The sequence below is a fragment of the Poeciliopsis prolifica genome, unplaced genomic scaffold (genome assembly GCF_027474105.1).
Source record: "Poeciliopsis prolifica strain line A6 unplaced genomic scaffold, Auburn_PproV2 SCAFFOLD020, whole genome shotgun sequence".
In the NCBI taxonomy this organism is placed as follows: domain Eukaryota; kingdom Metazoa; phylum Chordata; class Actinopteri; order Cyprinodontiformes; family Poeciliidae; genus Poeciliopsis; species Poeciliopsis prolifica.
The window spans coordinates 8,673,756-8,689,694 of NW_026562395.1; the positions used below are offsets into that span (position 1 = coordinate 8,673,756).

General features: G+C 37.5%; 2 protein-coding genes across 2 annotated transcripts; both read right to left on the bottom strand.

The window, feature by feature from the left end:
• Positions 1–417: 417 nt before the first annotated feature.
• serinc1 (serine incorporator 1) lies at positions 418–8,844 on the bottom strand. Its single transcript, XM_055044116.1, has 10 exons — positions 8,721–8,844; positions 8,044–8,205; positions 6,978–7,171; positions 6,728–6,807; positions 5,480–5,617; positions 4,469–4,638; positions 3,237–3,327; positions 2,382–2,523; positions 2,027–2,251; positions 418–1,284 (listed from the first exon to the last, which is right to left on the bottom strand). The coding sequence occupies exons 1-10, from the start codon at positions 8,757–8,759 to the stop codon at positions 1,146–1,148; spliced, it is 1,380 nt and encodes a 459-aa protein (XP_054900091.1). The 5' UTR covers positions 8,760–8,844; the 3' UTR covers positions 418–1,145.
• A 1,196-nt stretch (positions 8,845–10,040) lies between these two features.
• nus1 (NUS1 dehydrodolichyl diphosphate synthase subunit) lies at positions 10,041–15,731 on the bottom strand. Its single transcript, XM_055044124.1, has 5 exons — positions 15,297–15,731; positions 13,420–13,551; positions 12,958–13,110; positions 12,306–12,405; positions 10,041–11,647 (listed from the first exon to the last, which is right to left on the bottom strand). The coding sequence occupies exons 1-5, from the start codon at positions 15,685–15,687 to the stop codon at positions 11,557–11,559; spliced, it is 867 nt and encodes a 288-aa protein (XP_054900099.1). The 5' UTR covers positions 15,688–15,731; the 3' UTR covers positions 10,041–11,556.
• Between the last annotated feature and the right edge of the window lie 208 nt (positions 15,732–15,939).

Below are 15,939 nucleotides of genomic sequence, written 5' to 3' on the forward strand. Positions count from 1 at the left end.
TTGATCACCTATTTAAATACGTCAGGTGGGTACATACAGGAAACACCTGAAACCTGAAGACCCAGGTGGAAAACCTCTAATACTGAAGTGACAGTGGTTGAAGTTCACCCAAGTGTGTTGCCGGTTCAGTTTCCACTATGTCCACCTCTGTCATCTCCTTGGGAAAGACACTCCTACCACCTTACCTGCTGGAGGTGGTCAGAGGGGCCAATGGTGCAATATGGCCGCCTGGTTTCCATCAGCCTGCTCCAGCTGTGGCTACAACCCAGCAGCCTGCTGTTATCAGTGTTTGAATGGGAAGGACTGATTTCATTGCAGAGCCTCTTTGAGGATCCTGAAAAGTGCTTTAAAAGTCTGATGTCACTTTTTAACATATTCAGACTGCAGCTTAATGGAAGCATGAAACAAAATACACACTTCTTTTCTCACTTTATTTTAGTTAAGGGATGTAATAGCTTTATGAGAAACATAATACTCAACTATTATCTAATAACACTACAAAGAGGTTTTAACCAGTCTTATTTTTACACAATAGACATTACTAATCAGTCAATAAAAGGAAGTTTTATGTATGTGCCAGCTGCAAATAACACATAAAACACCGACACAGCACGATTCATGCAATGAAGTGGAACGGTGTTCCCAGTTCCAGACATCTCTCTGCTTGAGCGTGACTTTCTGTGGAGCGTTTCACATGTCCCAAAACTATAGAGACCATTAGGTTGACAGCTAGAGACAATTAAAGCCATCACAACACTCCTAAAACGCGAAGAAATATTCACTGCTTAAAGGAAAACATGCTTATTAACGATTAGTCACTTTGGATAAACCACAGAACAAACTCAGCCTATTTACAACTACATCAGTGCAAGGGTTCACTAAAAACATGCTACAACTTGTCACAAGAAGGTTCATCTTACTGGGAATGAAGATGAAATAAATGCATGCACACAGGCTTTACTCATCTCCCACATTGCATATGCCAAAAACAAGTACACTGAACACTTTGAGATCCTCTAATACCAGGACTAATCTGCCTCTGTAATGGTTAACAGGTGCAAGGTTACATCTTATATAGCTGATGACAGAAAACACAGGAGATGCAAAGCATGAATCTACATTTGAGTTGCAGGAAAGTGTGATTTTTAGTCAAAGTCTCTGTTGACCAAGACCAGGGGAGCCACCAGAGTCCACACATAAAGGCCAATGCAGATCCAGCTGGAGGAGATCTTCACCCACACAGACGGCCACCTGCTGGTCATGGTCTCATAATTGGAGTCAGGGCTGCAGATACAGAGAAACATGCAACCAACAGGTTGGAATGCTGCCATTTCAGACGGAAAATGGAACTTGCTCATAGTGTTCAGCTACAAGTTAAGCATGTGCATGTATGTATGTGTATGCCTTTGAGATTTACATTCACATCTATATATTTCTAAAGTACACCCAACAGGGTGTTGGTGCTCAAACAGCCACCTCAACTGGGCACTATGTCTGCATGACTTCAGCAAATCACACAACAATACTTGTTAAATGGAAAATGTACTCTGCTATGCATACAGATTAAACCATATATTTACATACACTGAGTATTTGACTGAAGTCATACATTTTTAAAGGTAGTTATCTTGCCTCTGAATTCAAAGAAATAACTAACTCGCCAAATTTTCTACCAAGTTAGTATTTCTATCTTCAGACAGAAATTATTTTGGTTATTCTAACTAAACTAAAACAAGAAAAGTTTGGTTGCATTTAACTTCAGACAGTGAGAAAAAAAACATATTTGTGTCGTTTTATTCAGTGTTTGTAAATATGTGGTTTCCACTGTATATTGTTCCAATAGAAACAGGGCTGACTGGATCAGAGAGACAGCTCTGACTCTTTACAAAACATTACTGTCATAAATCCTCTGAGCCCAGTGCAGGATGACAGGAGGTGTGGCGAAGCATCGACTTCAGTACCAAGCAGAAAACGCCTGCCTGGACCATTCTTCTTAAAAATTATAGAATAATCCTCAGAATCCTACCTGTACCAGTTGGTGAGCGTCATCATGATGTAGAGTGACGCTAGGAACAGCATGAAGTGGAAAAAGGAGTAAGAATAGGTGACCCCATCTTTCTCATTGTCCACAGCTCTGTTCAGGCCGCTGCCTTCCTCAAAGCCGTCTGTCTGGGGTCCGTCCTCGATCAAAGCAGACTCATCAGTGGTCAGAGTCAACTTGTTCACCTGGGCATTTGAAGAATTGCGAATACTGGTGGACAAACAGAAACACAACAAGTTAACAATGTGCAAGAGCCGTTTTTTTTTCAACCACTAATTTATTAAGAATCTGAGCATCTCTGCCAGTTCAAAACAAGTTTTGACATAAAGGAGATTCCCACCTGGAGTACAGGACACACATGAGGAAAAGAATCAATCCCACAATCCCTTGAGCATCCCACCATGTAACCACATGGTCCTGACCTTTAGGGCTGGTGCTATTAAGCCCAATGATGCCCAGAAGGCTGGGGTTACAATCTCTGTCTGCAAAACACACCCACACAAACTCAAATCAAAAATGTCCAAACTTTCAGTTCACGACAAGTTCCTGAATGTTCAAACTGAGCAACACAAAAGGTGGAATACTACAGCGCGATCATGAACAAGCTTTTTCATTTATTGAGGTTTCTTCACAGGTTAATCTGTCAGTTATAATACACCTGCTGTATGTTTACATGCATGTATATGTCTTTTTATATTTATATAAAAAGACATATGTATCTTTTTTCACTTTCTGAATTTAATTCAGAGCAAATGTCTCTTGTATAAGACAGAACACCAGGACTAATCTGCCTCTGTAACAGTAAGCAGATGCAAGGTTACATCTTATATAGCTAAACATCATAGTAATGATGGAACGAATATGTCGTATTTATTGATTGATGTCTTCAAAATCAGGAAACCCAGAACATTTCACCCAAGTCATTCAAAGGAATTTGTACTGAATGTATGTAAACATCTGATTTTGAAGACATTAATACATAAATCTGGCTTTTTTTTTCTCTCTCATTATTGTGAGAATTCTCTATTTCCTATGTCCTGCTTCAAAAATATTTTAAGTAAAGTAGAAAGTCAATTATCAGAAGCAAATTTAATGTGATATTAACATCTTTTATTTCTCTTCTCTTTTTTTAAACACTGTGTTAACAGGACAGAGTCATTATAGTAAGTAATAATTAGAAGACGTCCTTCCTTACCAGGCTCATTAGTCATTGCAGACCAGGTCAGATACATGGTATACAGTGTAACCAGGGAGGACTGCAGCAGGCCAGACCTGGGCTGGGACTCCTTTATCAAGAATGTGCAGCGTTAGGAAGAAAGCAGCCAACTGAAAATGTTCACTACCACTTTAATATTTATCAAATTGCTCGACCTAAATTTTCTCTTTGTGCTTTGTTTTTATTAGGTACCATATTCTTAATTAATGGAATTAATACATAAACACATACATAACTAACACTGAAATAAATTCAGTATTTATAGTATTAAAATGTCACAGTTTATTTAGCTTAGTTTACTTGTTAAAGCTTCAATATGTAGCTTTATAAATATTTTGAAACTGTCATTATGTCGTAATAGTGTCATACATGTTCCAGGCATATAGTGACATTTCATACCACAATCATGTTGCCTTCAGTTGTTAAAAATATGCTATACATCAAATATGACTTGACTTTACAATTTAATACCTTGATATTGGATCTCCGTCTCTTTAAAAACTCCCGCTCTTTCTGGAAGTCTACCTTCAGGAAATCATCACAACATGGCTGTTCTATTAAGCCTTTAACATTTTGACTAGAATTGCTCTGAGAAGTAGCTCATATAAGGAGCTCAGCTGTTCCATCAGGTGTTTGCTAATTGCTGCTGGCTAGTATGAAGGAGCTGAGGACTCTGTGAAGCTGAAGCTCAGAAACCACAGGTCAGTGGAGGAATTTTGGCCTTCATAAAACGGATAAAACCAGAATCAAAATATAAATTGAGGCGCTTCATATTTTGGTCAGTCAGATGTTATTTCTAAACATTAAATGTTTGATCATTTAAATCACTTAAAATTAATTTCAGTTAGACAGTACTTGAATAGGCTTTTTACCAGATACATTTTTACTCTTGTGTGAGTAATTTTCTAGTTGGCTACTTTTTACTTTCACGTGAGTAAAAAATATGTTCAACTACCTTTACTCTTACTTGAGTATCCAAATTTTGGGTACTCTGCCCACTACTGGCCAAAATTAACTTGATGGCGTTATGGCAACACTGGCTTTATCTCAGATCTTGTATTTCTGAATCCAACTTTTGTGAAAACAGCCCTCGCATGTATTTTTGATGACGGTATAAAACATTATAACATGATGTAAAGCTGAAAAAAATCAATTTGGCATAATACAGCCCCTTTAAATGACAAGATGCTTCAAAAAGACATGCTTATTACCTGAATTTGTGGTAGAACAGACATGACAGAGGCTGTGACGCACAGCAGCAAGTTGATGCTAATGAAGACCTTATTTTCAGTGCAGCCATCAGAATGGGTGTAGTAGACATAGAAAAGAACCAAAGAGACCAGGGACAGAAGGTAGTTCAGGGCAGTGACTGAAAGTAGAGCTGCAAAAGCAAATCAAAAACCAATTTTAGATAAGCTATGTTCAAAAACACAATAGGATGTGCAGTGTAACAACAGTATATACACCTCTCCAAATTTTCTACCTGCCACAAATTTCAATGTATTTAATTAGGATTTTATGTGGTAGAAACCCACAAAGTAGTACATAGCAGGAAAGAGGAAGAAAATTAACTAATTGTTTTCTAAATATTTTAGAGCAAATTTTGAAATCAGCTTGGCTGAAGCAAGTAAACATCTAACTCAGGCTGGCAGAGTCCCTTAAGGACCAGGGTGGGAACTGCAGAAAGTCTATGGAGGTCTGAAGGTGTGTTAGAGTTTTTAGTCAGCAGGTAGAACAAGAACATCAGGACCAAAAGGCTCCACAATAAACATGGTTCGGTCTTCGTCTTGGTGAGTTTTATTTCATATACTGTTTCAGACCTTAAGACTGTTAAACAGGGTACACTCCACCTGTGTCAGGCAATCGCACATGGAATATTTAATAATGCTGGTTACACATCTTACCTTGACCAGAGGTGTTAAATAAATAAATGTATCAAGTTATTTTAGGTTATTTTATGTTAATTTCTAAACACCACAGAATTAATTCAGTTTTCAAAAAAATGAAATAAAATCAGAAACATCATTCAAGTACCAAGTCTAGAACAAAATCAAATTTTTGATCTATTGTTCTTATAGCCAAATTAGAATTTGCCCTTTAAAACTCTAATGTAAAACAGTGTTAAAGAATAATTTTCCAGTAGACATTCTAATTTTCTCCTAACAAGACAAATCTGAAATGTCATGTTGTGTATGTTTAAACTCCTGAGATTATTATCTTACCTGCATACCAACAGCGAGAATTGCCCTCTTCCATCTTCTCCACCCAAGACTCGTTCCAGGAATGAGCAAAGTCAATGAGTAAAACCAGCTGGATGAGGATGAAACAAAAAGCTCCTGCCATCCCGATGTAGAACCACACTGCAGAGCAGAGCAAGGAAAACAAGCTTTAAATGTGAACTTCACCAGGGAATTCACCTTCAGTTCTCTTGATTTAAACCACTGGTACCTCTACTTATGGACACAAATATTTTCTTGTTTTCTTCTTTTTTTTTCTAACAGGGGAGCTTTGGTGGAACTGGAACCCCTTTCAGATCATTTCAGTTCTGCCAGATGCATTTTTTTACATAATTAACTGAGATCAAAGAATGTGTTTTTTTTTATTTTTTTTTTATTTTTTTTTTTTCAGATCGGATGTGACTGCAGAACCAAAGTTGAGCTCACAGTATTCACCTGAGGAAATGTTTTTAGGGGATGTCTCCTCCCTCTGGCTGAGATCTGTCATGGTGACTGTTTAATGTATTCAGCACCTTCAATAAAGGACAGGTGTTGTTTTCTATCCTCAACATTCTAAGGCCTCAAGTTCTGCTGGACAGATGGACACTGAAGTTTCACCTACACTGTCTGCTATTTGCTCCCACTGCTTTTCTCTTAGAGTTGAATCATTATTTTACATTTCCCTGTTACTCCGTATGGTTCGGGGTGGTTCTGGGTTTGTGGCTACATCATGAGGTGGGTCAGAGTTAGAACACTGGTGGGTCAGAGTTAGAACACTGGTGGGCCGACTACAAGCCCACCAGTGTTGTTGGTGTAAGGTCCCTTGTTGGGACCTTACATAGTGCATTGTTGAAGAAGCATGAAGAACAAGCAAAGATCACAGAACAAAAATACAATTTAAGAGGGTTTCAGTATTAGACACATAGGATCTGATCTACAAAGATTCCAAATAAAGACCGGGAAATTACTTTGAAAACATCAAACAAAAAAGTACAGCCCAGAGAATTTTTAAATATGCAGGAATGTCAGAAACCAAAGTTTTATCCCAAAACATTTTTGTGTCTGACTATTGACTCCATTAATGACAATGTCAATCGATATTTACTGCAATGCCATTCTTTACCTCTTTGGGATAAAGAATGAATGAGGATAATTCACTCGTTTATCACAAAAATAAAACTATTACATTTTTTCAATGTGCACTAGAAAAACCTACAAAGTTCCAAATAATGCCCAACGGAAAGGAATACTTACCAGTAGTGAAAGGGCCCTCTGAGATAAAAAACGAACCAACAGTGATGCCAAGGGCTGCGACAAACTTGAAGAACCAAAATCTGGTACAAAAGGAAAAAAAGAGAGGGAATGCAAATACCAATCAGTCATGCTGATGCTGATTAATGTTAAAATCCAACAAATGCAACTGGAGCTAAAACATTTCCAAACCACTTCTAAAAATCAGAATAGTAAATTATTTAAATATACACATTTGTGTGTATATAATTACCCGTTATGAAGTGCTGCTCGAGGGTCTTGGCTGCTCTTTACTTTGATCATAAGTAAGGAGAATAGTAAGAAGAACATGGCCATTCCAAAGCAAACCCGATACACAGCCTTGTAGCCAACCAGAATGTCACAGTTCACTTTGCCCTCTGTAACAGAAAAAGATGAACCCATCCCTCCTTCACAGAATCCTGGAATCTATAGTGACGCAAAAAAAGACATCTTAGTAAACGTCCGAAGAAAGCATGTGAACAAAACTCAAACAGAGTGGAAAAATGTCAAAGATGGATAAAATACCAGAATTTGATCTCATGAACAATTGAAAATGGGTCTGACACAGCGAGAGAAGGACACATAGATACAATGACAGAAAAGGGCACATAGATACAATGACAGAAAAGGGCATATATTTGGCAGATTAAAAATACATCGTAAGACTAGTAATAATAAAGCTCATAAATGGTGCTGTAGATTATAGTTACTGCATATTCCACATATTTTGTGAGCAAAAGATGTCTGAGTGAGACAGATTATTGCAGCAGGACGGCTGACAATATTTATGCAATAAAACCAAAAACACAATAATTAAACTTCACTATTGTGACTGATTATTTAAAACCAAAAATGAATACTAACAGCCACCAGAGACCAGAAACCAATCACTGAGTCAAAAAGAAATTCAAAATAAAACAAATAAGAAGAATCCCTCCCTCAAAATTTCTTTACAGACTCATATAAAACATTCTTTTAATGTTCCTTATAAATTTAAGCTCAGACTCTCATGTTTTAATATCAATTTCTCTGTGGTTTCTTGTAAATACCTTCACGAACCTGATGTATGACTCATTTGAAAAGGTTCTGATTTTTCATCCAAATTAAAAAAAAAACATAAAAAGATAAAACACTTGTCAAACAAGGAATAACTATTTGATGACTCTAGCTTCTTAAATCCTTTCTAAATGTCATTTCTAGCAGCAAAATTCAACTGTTTTTCCAACTATCTATCACTGTCAAATGTTTTTATATGCTAGGAACAGTTTGAAGGCAGTTCTTTATGGTGAACACATTACCTTTTTGAGCTGGCCCTCCATGCCAGGCATCAACATGATGCAGGCAACAGCCACTCCCAGGAGCAGGAAGCAGGCGTAGATGAGGCGAGTCATGGTCGAGTTATTTCCACCTGGACAGCATTGACACAACAGACAGGGGGCGCTGCCACAAAGACAGGGGATCTGCGTAAACAAAGTAGGTTAGCTGAGGACAGAAAAAGACAGAGGTACTTCTGATCTTAGTTGTGCAACAGTGAGGCTATTAAATACTTGTTGCCATGTATAAATAGATGGTGATGTGTTAAACAGCGCAGGTGGAACATAACATCCATCTGCCTTGTTTACATCATGAACGAATCACGTAGCTAGTTAAGGGTATAGGCTTTTTACTCAGTCACTTATCACCGGAATATTATAGGCTGCGTCACCACTCGACCAAAACAAAGCGGGTTTGCGGCCTGAACCTCCAACGCTCGAATAGATTTGTTTAGAACTGTTTGTTCAACAACAAAAGCGGAAGAGATGTAAAGCCTTTTTCCCTAACGGTTATGCTTTTCTTTCTTTCCCTTCTTTCAGACTTCTGTTCTGCGTGGTTTGTCTTCTTTAAAAATAAACAATAATGGAGAAACTGAATATCCTTGCAACAAGTCAAATGTTTCATTCGGATGTGTATTCTTGGATTTCAAAAAGATTCTCACCCAGCTAGCCATGGAACAGAGTCCCAGAACGGCTCCCATGGTGCAGTCAAGCTGATGGCGGATGTTTTTCTGAAAATGGTGTAACGCACAACAGCCTCTTCTTCTGAAAGTACGTTCAACTGTTCCCTCGTCTGCTGCCCTCTTGAGGAAGACAGAAGAACATTTCTCTACCTGCTCTAATGAATACGGTTTTTTATTTACAAACATTTGCAATCTGGAATAAATAAAAATAGCATTATAAAAATTTTGACTGATTGTAAATAATCTGTCTTTTTAAACTTTTAAAGGTGTTATAATGTAGATCTATCAGACCAGAACATTTATTCTGATTGATTCAACATGTAAGTCACCGACCACTTTTAATATTGTTTCAATGTCCGGCTTCAACATGGATTCAATGTTTCTGCCTGACTATATTTTATTATTGATTCTCTCATATTTTGCTATCTGGGATCTGAATCATAAACCATTTCAAAAGGTTTATGAAATGGCTTATTTCATAAGTCACTCTCTTGACATTTTGATTCTATATGGCCACAATTCAACCAGCTTTATTCTGCATGTTTTATATAAATTAATTTCTTTCCATCTCAAAATTCATGACTTTTTCATTAGTCATCCAAATTTCATAAATTGCAATAATGCTAAAATGCTGTTGAAATGTCTGAGTTTTTATATAAACTTCGGTTAATGAAGTGAATTAAGGTGCTCAACCACACAGTATGGTTTGCACTTTGTTCTAGAGTTTAGTTAAATCAAGACAGGGTTGGGGTTATCCACTGGGGATAAGTGGTTGGGGTTATATGTCCTCATTTTCTTTTCCATGCATGGGAAGAATCTTGTTAATCCCCTGATTTTCTATTAGATTCAAAACTAAATCTGCAACAGTTTTATGATGATTATCATCTAATTGAGTTGATGAAAAGATTCACATAAACTACTTGCTACTTGTTACACTCCATGGCCAGAAAATCCAATTAAACAAATATCGCAGCATTAGAACATTTCAATTAAATTTGGTCAATTCAATCATACTCTCTAATTTATGGTAGTTAAACAGTGTATTAAGCATGTAAGTCACCGACCACTTTCAATATCATTTCAGTGTCCGGCTTCAACATGGATTCAATGTTTCTGCCTGACTATATTTTATCATTGATTCTCTCATATTTTGCTATCTGGGATCTTAATTAAATTTGGTCAATTCGATCATATTCTCTAATTTATGTTATTTATCAAACAGTGTATTAAGCTCTGTTTATTATTACAAATGGAAGGTGACAATTTTGCAAACCTAGATCTCAAGTCATTGAAAGTCGCTTTTGTTGTGTCATTGACTTTACAGCTCATGCTGAGCATACATGTAACAACGATGGACAAGAAAAACTCCACCCCAACAGTAACAAACCCAGAGAACCAGAACCTGGCTCAGTATGAGCAGAGCCATCTTCCATGACTGAGAAGTCAGAGCAGATACACAAAAAAGAAACGGAAGAGCTGATGTAGGAATACAACCATGCTGATGAAAAGTAAATAACAGGAGAGGGAGAATCTTGGTTAATTTTCAATATGGTTGTACACATGTTTGATCAGAGTTATTTTATTTTGTTGTGCAGTATAAATGTTTATTTTTTTGCCTGTGCATGATGTGTCATCAGTAGTTCTCTGGTGTGTTGTCTCACCAGCGGTTATTGCCTACCTTAGCTCTGTGCCTCCTGGGTTGAACCAGTGTAACATTTTGTTTTCCACCCCACCCCAGGTTCCATGAGTCATTGTAATGGATCTTCAGTGGAGATGTTTCCTGTCTTGTGATCGTCCAACACAACTCAACGGTAAGCCTAGTATATTTTGACTCCCTCCCTTATATCCTTGACTCCACCTTCCTCCCATTGCCTCTGTTCTTCTTAAACAATGTCAGATCCAGAGGTTCTGGATCTCCTTCAATTTATTATCATTCTTAGCATTTTTGTAAATAAAACTTTACTTTCTCTATTCTATGTCTCCTTAGTGGTTTTTAAGTGGTAGCTTAGCTCAATTACAGGAACTACAGATTCATACTGTTGGAGAATTCACTCCTTAAGTCTGGGCTTTATGGTAGATTAAAGACAGTAAATCAGTCTGATTCCTTTTTCTTAAAAGTCATCAGATTGGACATTGTTTACATCTTATTTTACAAATGTTCACCTGCAAATATCTAATGTACTTGAGACGCAAACAGCATGTTTTCAATGGATCAAGAATTTCCCTTTCAAAGAATAAAGTTTCATTTTTTTTCTGGCTCAGTCACCAAAGTGACTGCCTTTTTTTATTTCAGGCAAACTGAAACATTTGTCAGTTTCTAAATCACAAATGAAAGGTGACAATTTTGAATTGCGTAACAACAAATAGACCGATAGACTGCTGATGTTTCTCACTCATAGTTAACCTTCTGTCCATTTATTATCTACCCAAAAATAATGAATAATAAGTTTTTTCTCCATCCATTTCTTTTCTGTGGAAATGATATCCACAGAGGTTGGGGAGACAAAGTCAATATTGCAAAACAGTCAGTGGAGATAGCCCTCACAGGTCAGTGTTCATCTCGATTTAGCCTTGTTCCACTGATTTGCAGTATATTGGAAAGTGATTTCATCATGAAACACGAAGTTGTGGCATTAGACAAGCAACTCATCATTCCTGATTTTTTCCTCTTTTAGCCATCCTGAAAGGTTTTAGTCCAGAAGAAGGATGGGTGTGGTCATGGTACACAGGAAGGAAGTCACCTCCAATCCAGCCTCTGAACAAACATGTTAGACCTGATCCGTCCTCCTCTCTGAAGAGCAGAACAATCTGCAGGTCATTGTCCAAGCCGCTGGTGACAGGCACTATAATGCTGCAGGGCACCAAATAGGTCTTCATACGAAACGTTTTTGTGGGAAGGCAGGGAACTGATGGGGGACAAAAAACATCGATCAGATGATAAAAACAAAAAAAGAACTGAAGATATCAAGGACATAGCTGGGTAGTGTTCATGCCGTCCCTCACAAGATGCCACACTGGGTGGCTGCCCATGTAAGAAACCGCCGCTGAACCAGAGCCAGGAGGCGGGTCTTAGTGCTGTCACTCAATGACACATACTGACTGCTAACTGTACTAGTGGCGGAGAAACAATTTTGTGTTGCATGCAAAACCACATGGCGGTCATCGACGATCATGCTAACTAGCCTAGGATTCACAATAGGATCTGGTGATAGAAAAAAATTGTAACAGCAGCAGAGAAAAAGGGGAGGAAGTGCAAGGAGGAGCAGACTAAGACCAACCTCCTGGCTCTGATTGACTGTTTCTAGTTAGCACCAGAAGGAAGTGGAGCGCACTTTTTTCACAGGTTATCTGTCTCATACCATATTGTAATGACAGAGTGACAGTTTTAATAAATATGAAAAAATATATATATTTTTTTGTAAAACTTACATAGTCCAGCTTTAAGATCCACCAGTATAAAAATGTTAATTTTTGCCATTTTTCAACTGATCTTAACATTTTGATCAGGAGTGTATGCACCACTACATTCTGTGTGATGAGTCTGAAGAACAGACAACAGCTTACAAAAACTCTGTGAGTCTGATGTGCCAGGGGAGGAAACCCAGTGTGCTGTTCACAGGACCAAACTTCACCACCAACTCAGGGTCGGGGATATTTTTTGATTCTGAAAAAATAAAAAAAACAGAAGGTCATATGTATTAAATGTCATGGTTTGAGGAAGGTTGGATAACATTACATGATGAAACTGAACAAACTCAAACAAACTGAACCAAATGGTAATCACCAGGTCTTTAAAAGCAGACCCACTGTAAGTCATCAAGTGTACATGTGCATCCAAAGTTCTATAACTAGTAAGGAGGAAAAAGCCTGAAATAACAACACATATCATTTATACATCAAAATACCTAAAGGAAATAAATATGGATTGTTTTTAGATTAAAGGTAAGATAATATTGTTAATGCACATGTGTTTGTTAAATCTATGCCTAATAATAAGAGGAAATACATCTTTCAAACCGTAATAAAGCTTATCAAACTTCTACATCTAAGAGGGAATAATCACTTCTCCTTCTTTTTAAGGAGTATTTATTTTATGCCTTTACCTTTTCAATCTTATTTTTGATAACACATGCAGACAACTGAAAGAATAATGCACAGCAGAAAATCATGTTAAGTGTTTATCAATGTTCTGATGCATATGAGCGCTGAGTCATACCTCTGAGAAGTACGTCTAACATGGAGACGCTGATGTCTTTCGAGGTCCATTCCTTCTTCTCCACAGAGTGACAAAGTTTTCTTGCAGCCTGGACAATACTGTGCTTTCCATCCTCTGGAGACAGGACCTTCACTGTGGGTCTACAGGACACAACTGACAAGCATTCAGAGTCAAAAAACTTTAAATACTTCAGGCTTTTGTTTATCTGGAGAATATAACAAGGCCTTTCTGAATTAATTAACACCTGTCTTATATAAGGCCTATAATTATTTCCTGATAAAGGGAGACCCCCCCAATAATGGATGGAAGCAGTGATGAGTGTCAACCTAACGAAAATTTTTAGCATCAATCTATCAAGAGATAAATTTTTCAAAAAACCTAAATAAAGTAAAATAACATGCAGGTAGAAGTAAAACAAAATTACCTTAAAATCTCAACTAAGGTTCTGTTTTAAATTCTTACCAAAGTTTTGGGGTTTGTCTGTGCCGTTTTTCAGTAACTCCATACTGAATGTAGAGTCATGTCCACCTAACAGGTTGTGCTGTTGCCTCACTATCTCCTCCTGAAGACAAGAGTTGTTCTTCTGGAAAATACCTGATGAAAAACATGTGAGTCAAAACTTAATTTCACTTAGAATTACACAGCCCTGCAGGGGACATGGAATCCTGTACTGATCAGTTCATGCGGCATAATTATATACTGTAAGCCTTTCTTACGGTGGCCGCCGCACTTTCTGCTTTAATATAAGGTTATGTGAGGTTTTTCCATGAATGTTAATATCTCTTTATGAAATATCTGAAGTTGTGTATCTTTTGCTTTAGGATAGAAAGGAACCAAAAAAGTTATGATATAAACAGAAAATTTCCATAAGTAGGACAGAAATAAAAATACTTCCTGATTTGGACTATTTCTGAGTTATTATCGCAGATCATTTGACAGTTTTGATTATGTCTCTGTTGTGTTGGTTGAATGGTTTAAAGGGCCGTTTTCATGTTCAGTTCCATCTCAACCTAAACAACCATAAACATGCAGTGAATAAATTTACTTTCAATCTATTTTGTGCACCAAAGACTTAATAATAATAAACATGCTATTATTATAAAACGCAACAAACTAATGGTGGTCGAGGGCTGTACTGGGTTAACTCGGGGAGTCTCATCTGTCTGTGTATCAATCAACTCCAAACCATTTCTTTGTTCTATCACAATTATCTATTTATTCCATTTTGATTATTATGCTCCAAACTTTGCAAGGTCTGACCACCCCACTCATTGATTCTTCACACACACAAAGGCCAGTAACCTTCAATTTATACTTTAGGACACACCTACCACCCAGATGTCAAAGTTGTGTGCTCCTGTCATATCAATTACTACTTATTTCATTCATATGGCTCTTACAGAGCATCAGTGAAAACATGTTTATTATTATTATTAACTCTTTGGTGCAAAACACTGATTGAAAATCGATTCATTTACTGCATGTTTATGTCTGTTTAGTCTAAGATGGTTCGGCACTGAAAGCAGTCCTTCAAACCATTCAGTCAACCAGCACAACAAATACACAATTAAAACTGTCAGATGACTAATTAACTCTGATAATAACTCAGAAATAGTCCAAATAGTTTGGATGTACTTTTATTTCTATTTTATAAATAAAAAGTTTCTATTTATGTCATAGGTTTGTGGCGCCTTTCTATTCAAAAGAAAAATATATAGAACTTCAGATATTTCACAAGTAGATATTAACATACAGGGAAAAACCTTACATAACCTTGTATTAAGGCGGCCAATTATACCGCATAACTGATCAGTAGATTATTGCGAGGGAAAGCAAAAGAAAAATAAATTTCCATGTACCCTGGAGACTTTCATAAAGAGAATGAAAGTAACTGAGGTTTTGCATTTTATTTCTGAATCTTTCAAATGGCTGAAATCCTTCTGTGGTTTGCTCAGTTCAAACGGTTTTCCATTCATCTACATTTCTTTATGAAAGCGTTCAGCATGTTTCTAAATTTTGAAATACTAGTCATCGTCAACTGACTTTATCCCATGATCCCAAACACTCAATTTCACACCTCATCATTTGCATGTATTTAAATATTTAGTGTTTTTCCTATCAGAAAAAAAAACGACTGTCATTACGAAATGGTAATAACAGAAACTCAAAAGATTTATCTTAGTTCAAGTCTGAAGTGAAAAAATATAGTTATTTTTTATAGTTCATGCTTAATCATACAACCAACTTTTGAAGGAGCGTCAATGATTAAAACTAAGAGCATACACAGCGCAAAGACATGATAAACTTATACTGTAAACCTGGCAAACTAAAGTTTTCACCGTGATGATCGTAGACGCTGACGTAGGAAACACCGACAGCCATACACCAGACCACCATGTTGGCGATGTCCGTGTAGCTGAGCTCCTCCTCAGCCACTACAAGGCCGATGTGGACCGGTAGTTTCTCCAGCGAAATCCCGTCAGATATCCAACGTGACTGACGGCTTCCAGCGCCTTTGCAATCACCGTCACCGTCAGAACTCTGATTAGCACCGGCCTTCTCCTGCTTGAACTCACACACAGGAACCGGCAGTAGCAGACCAGCCATTGTCCGCTGCCAGAAACGGCCTTTCCATATTCGAAGACGGACTCGGAACCAGGAAACTGTCGCTCTTTTGATGCGGACTAAAGCTAGTAGAAGGCGCCAAATAAGGCCGTAAAGCAACGCCATTGCTGGTCTTGTAAACGGAAAGGAGATCGTCTACCTACAGAGGTTTCTTCTTCTTCTGTACTTGAAAACGGGTGTCACGCGGCTTTAAATTGTATTACCGCCACCCGGCGTGAGGATAAACTCTCCTCCAAAATGTAAACAGGGTTTTAAAAAGTGATGCATCGAAATTCTCCAACAATGCTCTCAATTTTACTTTGTTGTTTTCCAGCCTTGCTGTGGTATCACTTTAACTTAAAGCGATTCTAACTGACA

Excerpts from the sequence above, each read along its gene's own strand:
- serinc1 (XM_055044116.1), bottom strand. The coding sequence starts at position 8,759 with ATGGGAGCCGTTCTGGGACTCTGTTCCATGGCTAGCTGG. Across the intron at positions 2,524-3,236 it reads TGCAATGACTAATGAGCCTG|ACAGAGATTGTAACCCCAGC; the intron begins GTAAGGAAGGAC and ends TGTGTTTTGCAG. Across the intron at positions 2,252-2,381 it reads ATGTGTGTCCTGTACTCCAG|TATTCGCAATTCTTCAAATG; the intron begins GTGGGAATCTCC and ends TTTGTCCACCAG.
- nus1 (XM_055044124.1), bottom strand. The coding sequence starts at position 15,687 with ATGGCGTTGCTTTACGGCCTTATTTGGCGCCTTCTACTAGCTTTAGTC. Across the intron at positions 12,406-12,957 it reads GTTAGACGTACTTCTCAGAG|AATCAAAAAATATCCCCGAC; the intron begins GTATGACTCAGC and ends TTATTTTTTCAG. Across the intron at positions 11,648-12,305 it reads ATCAGACTCACAGAGTTTTT|TTCCCTGCCTTCCCACAAAA; the intron begins GTAAGCTGTTGT and ends GTCCCCCATCAG.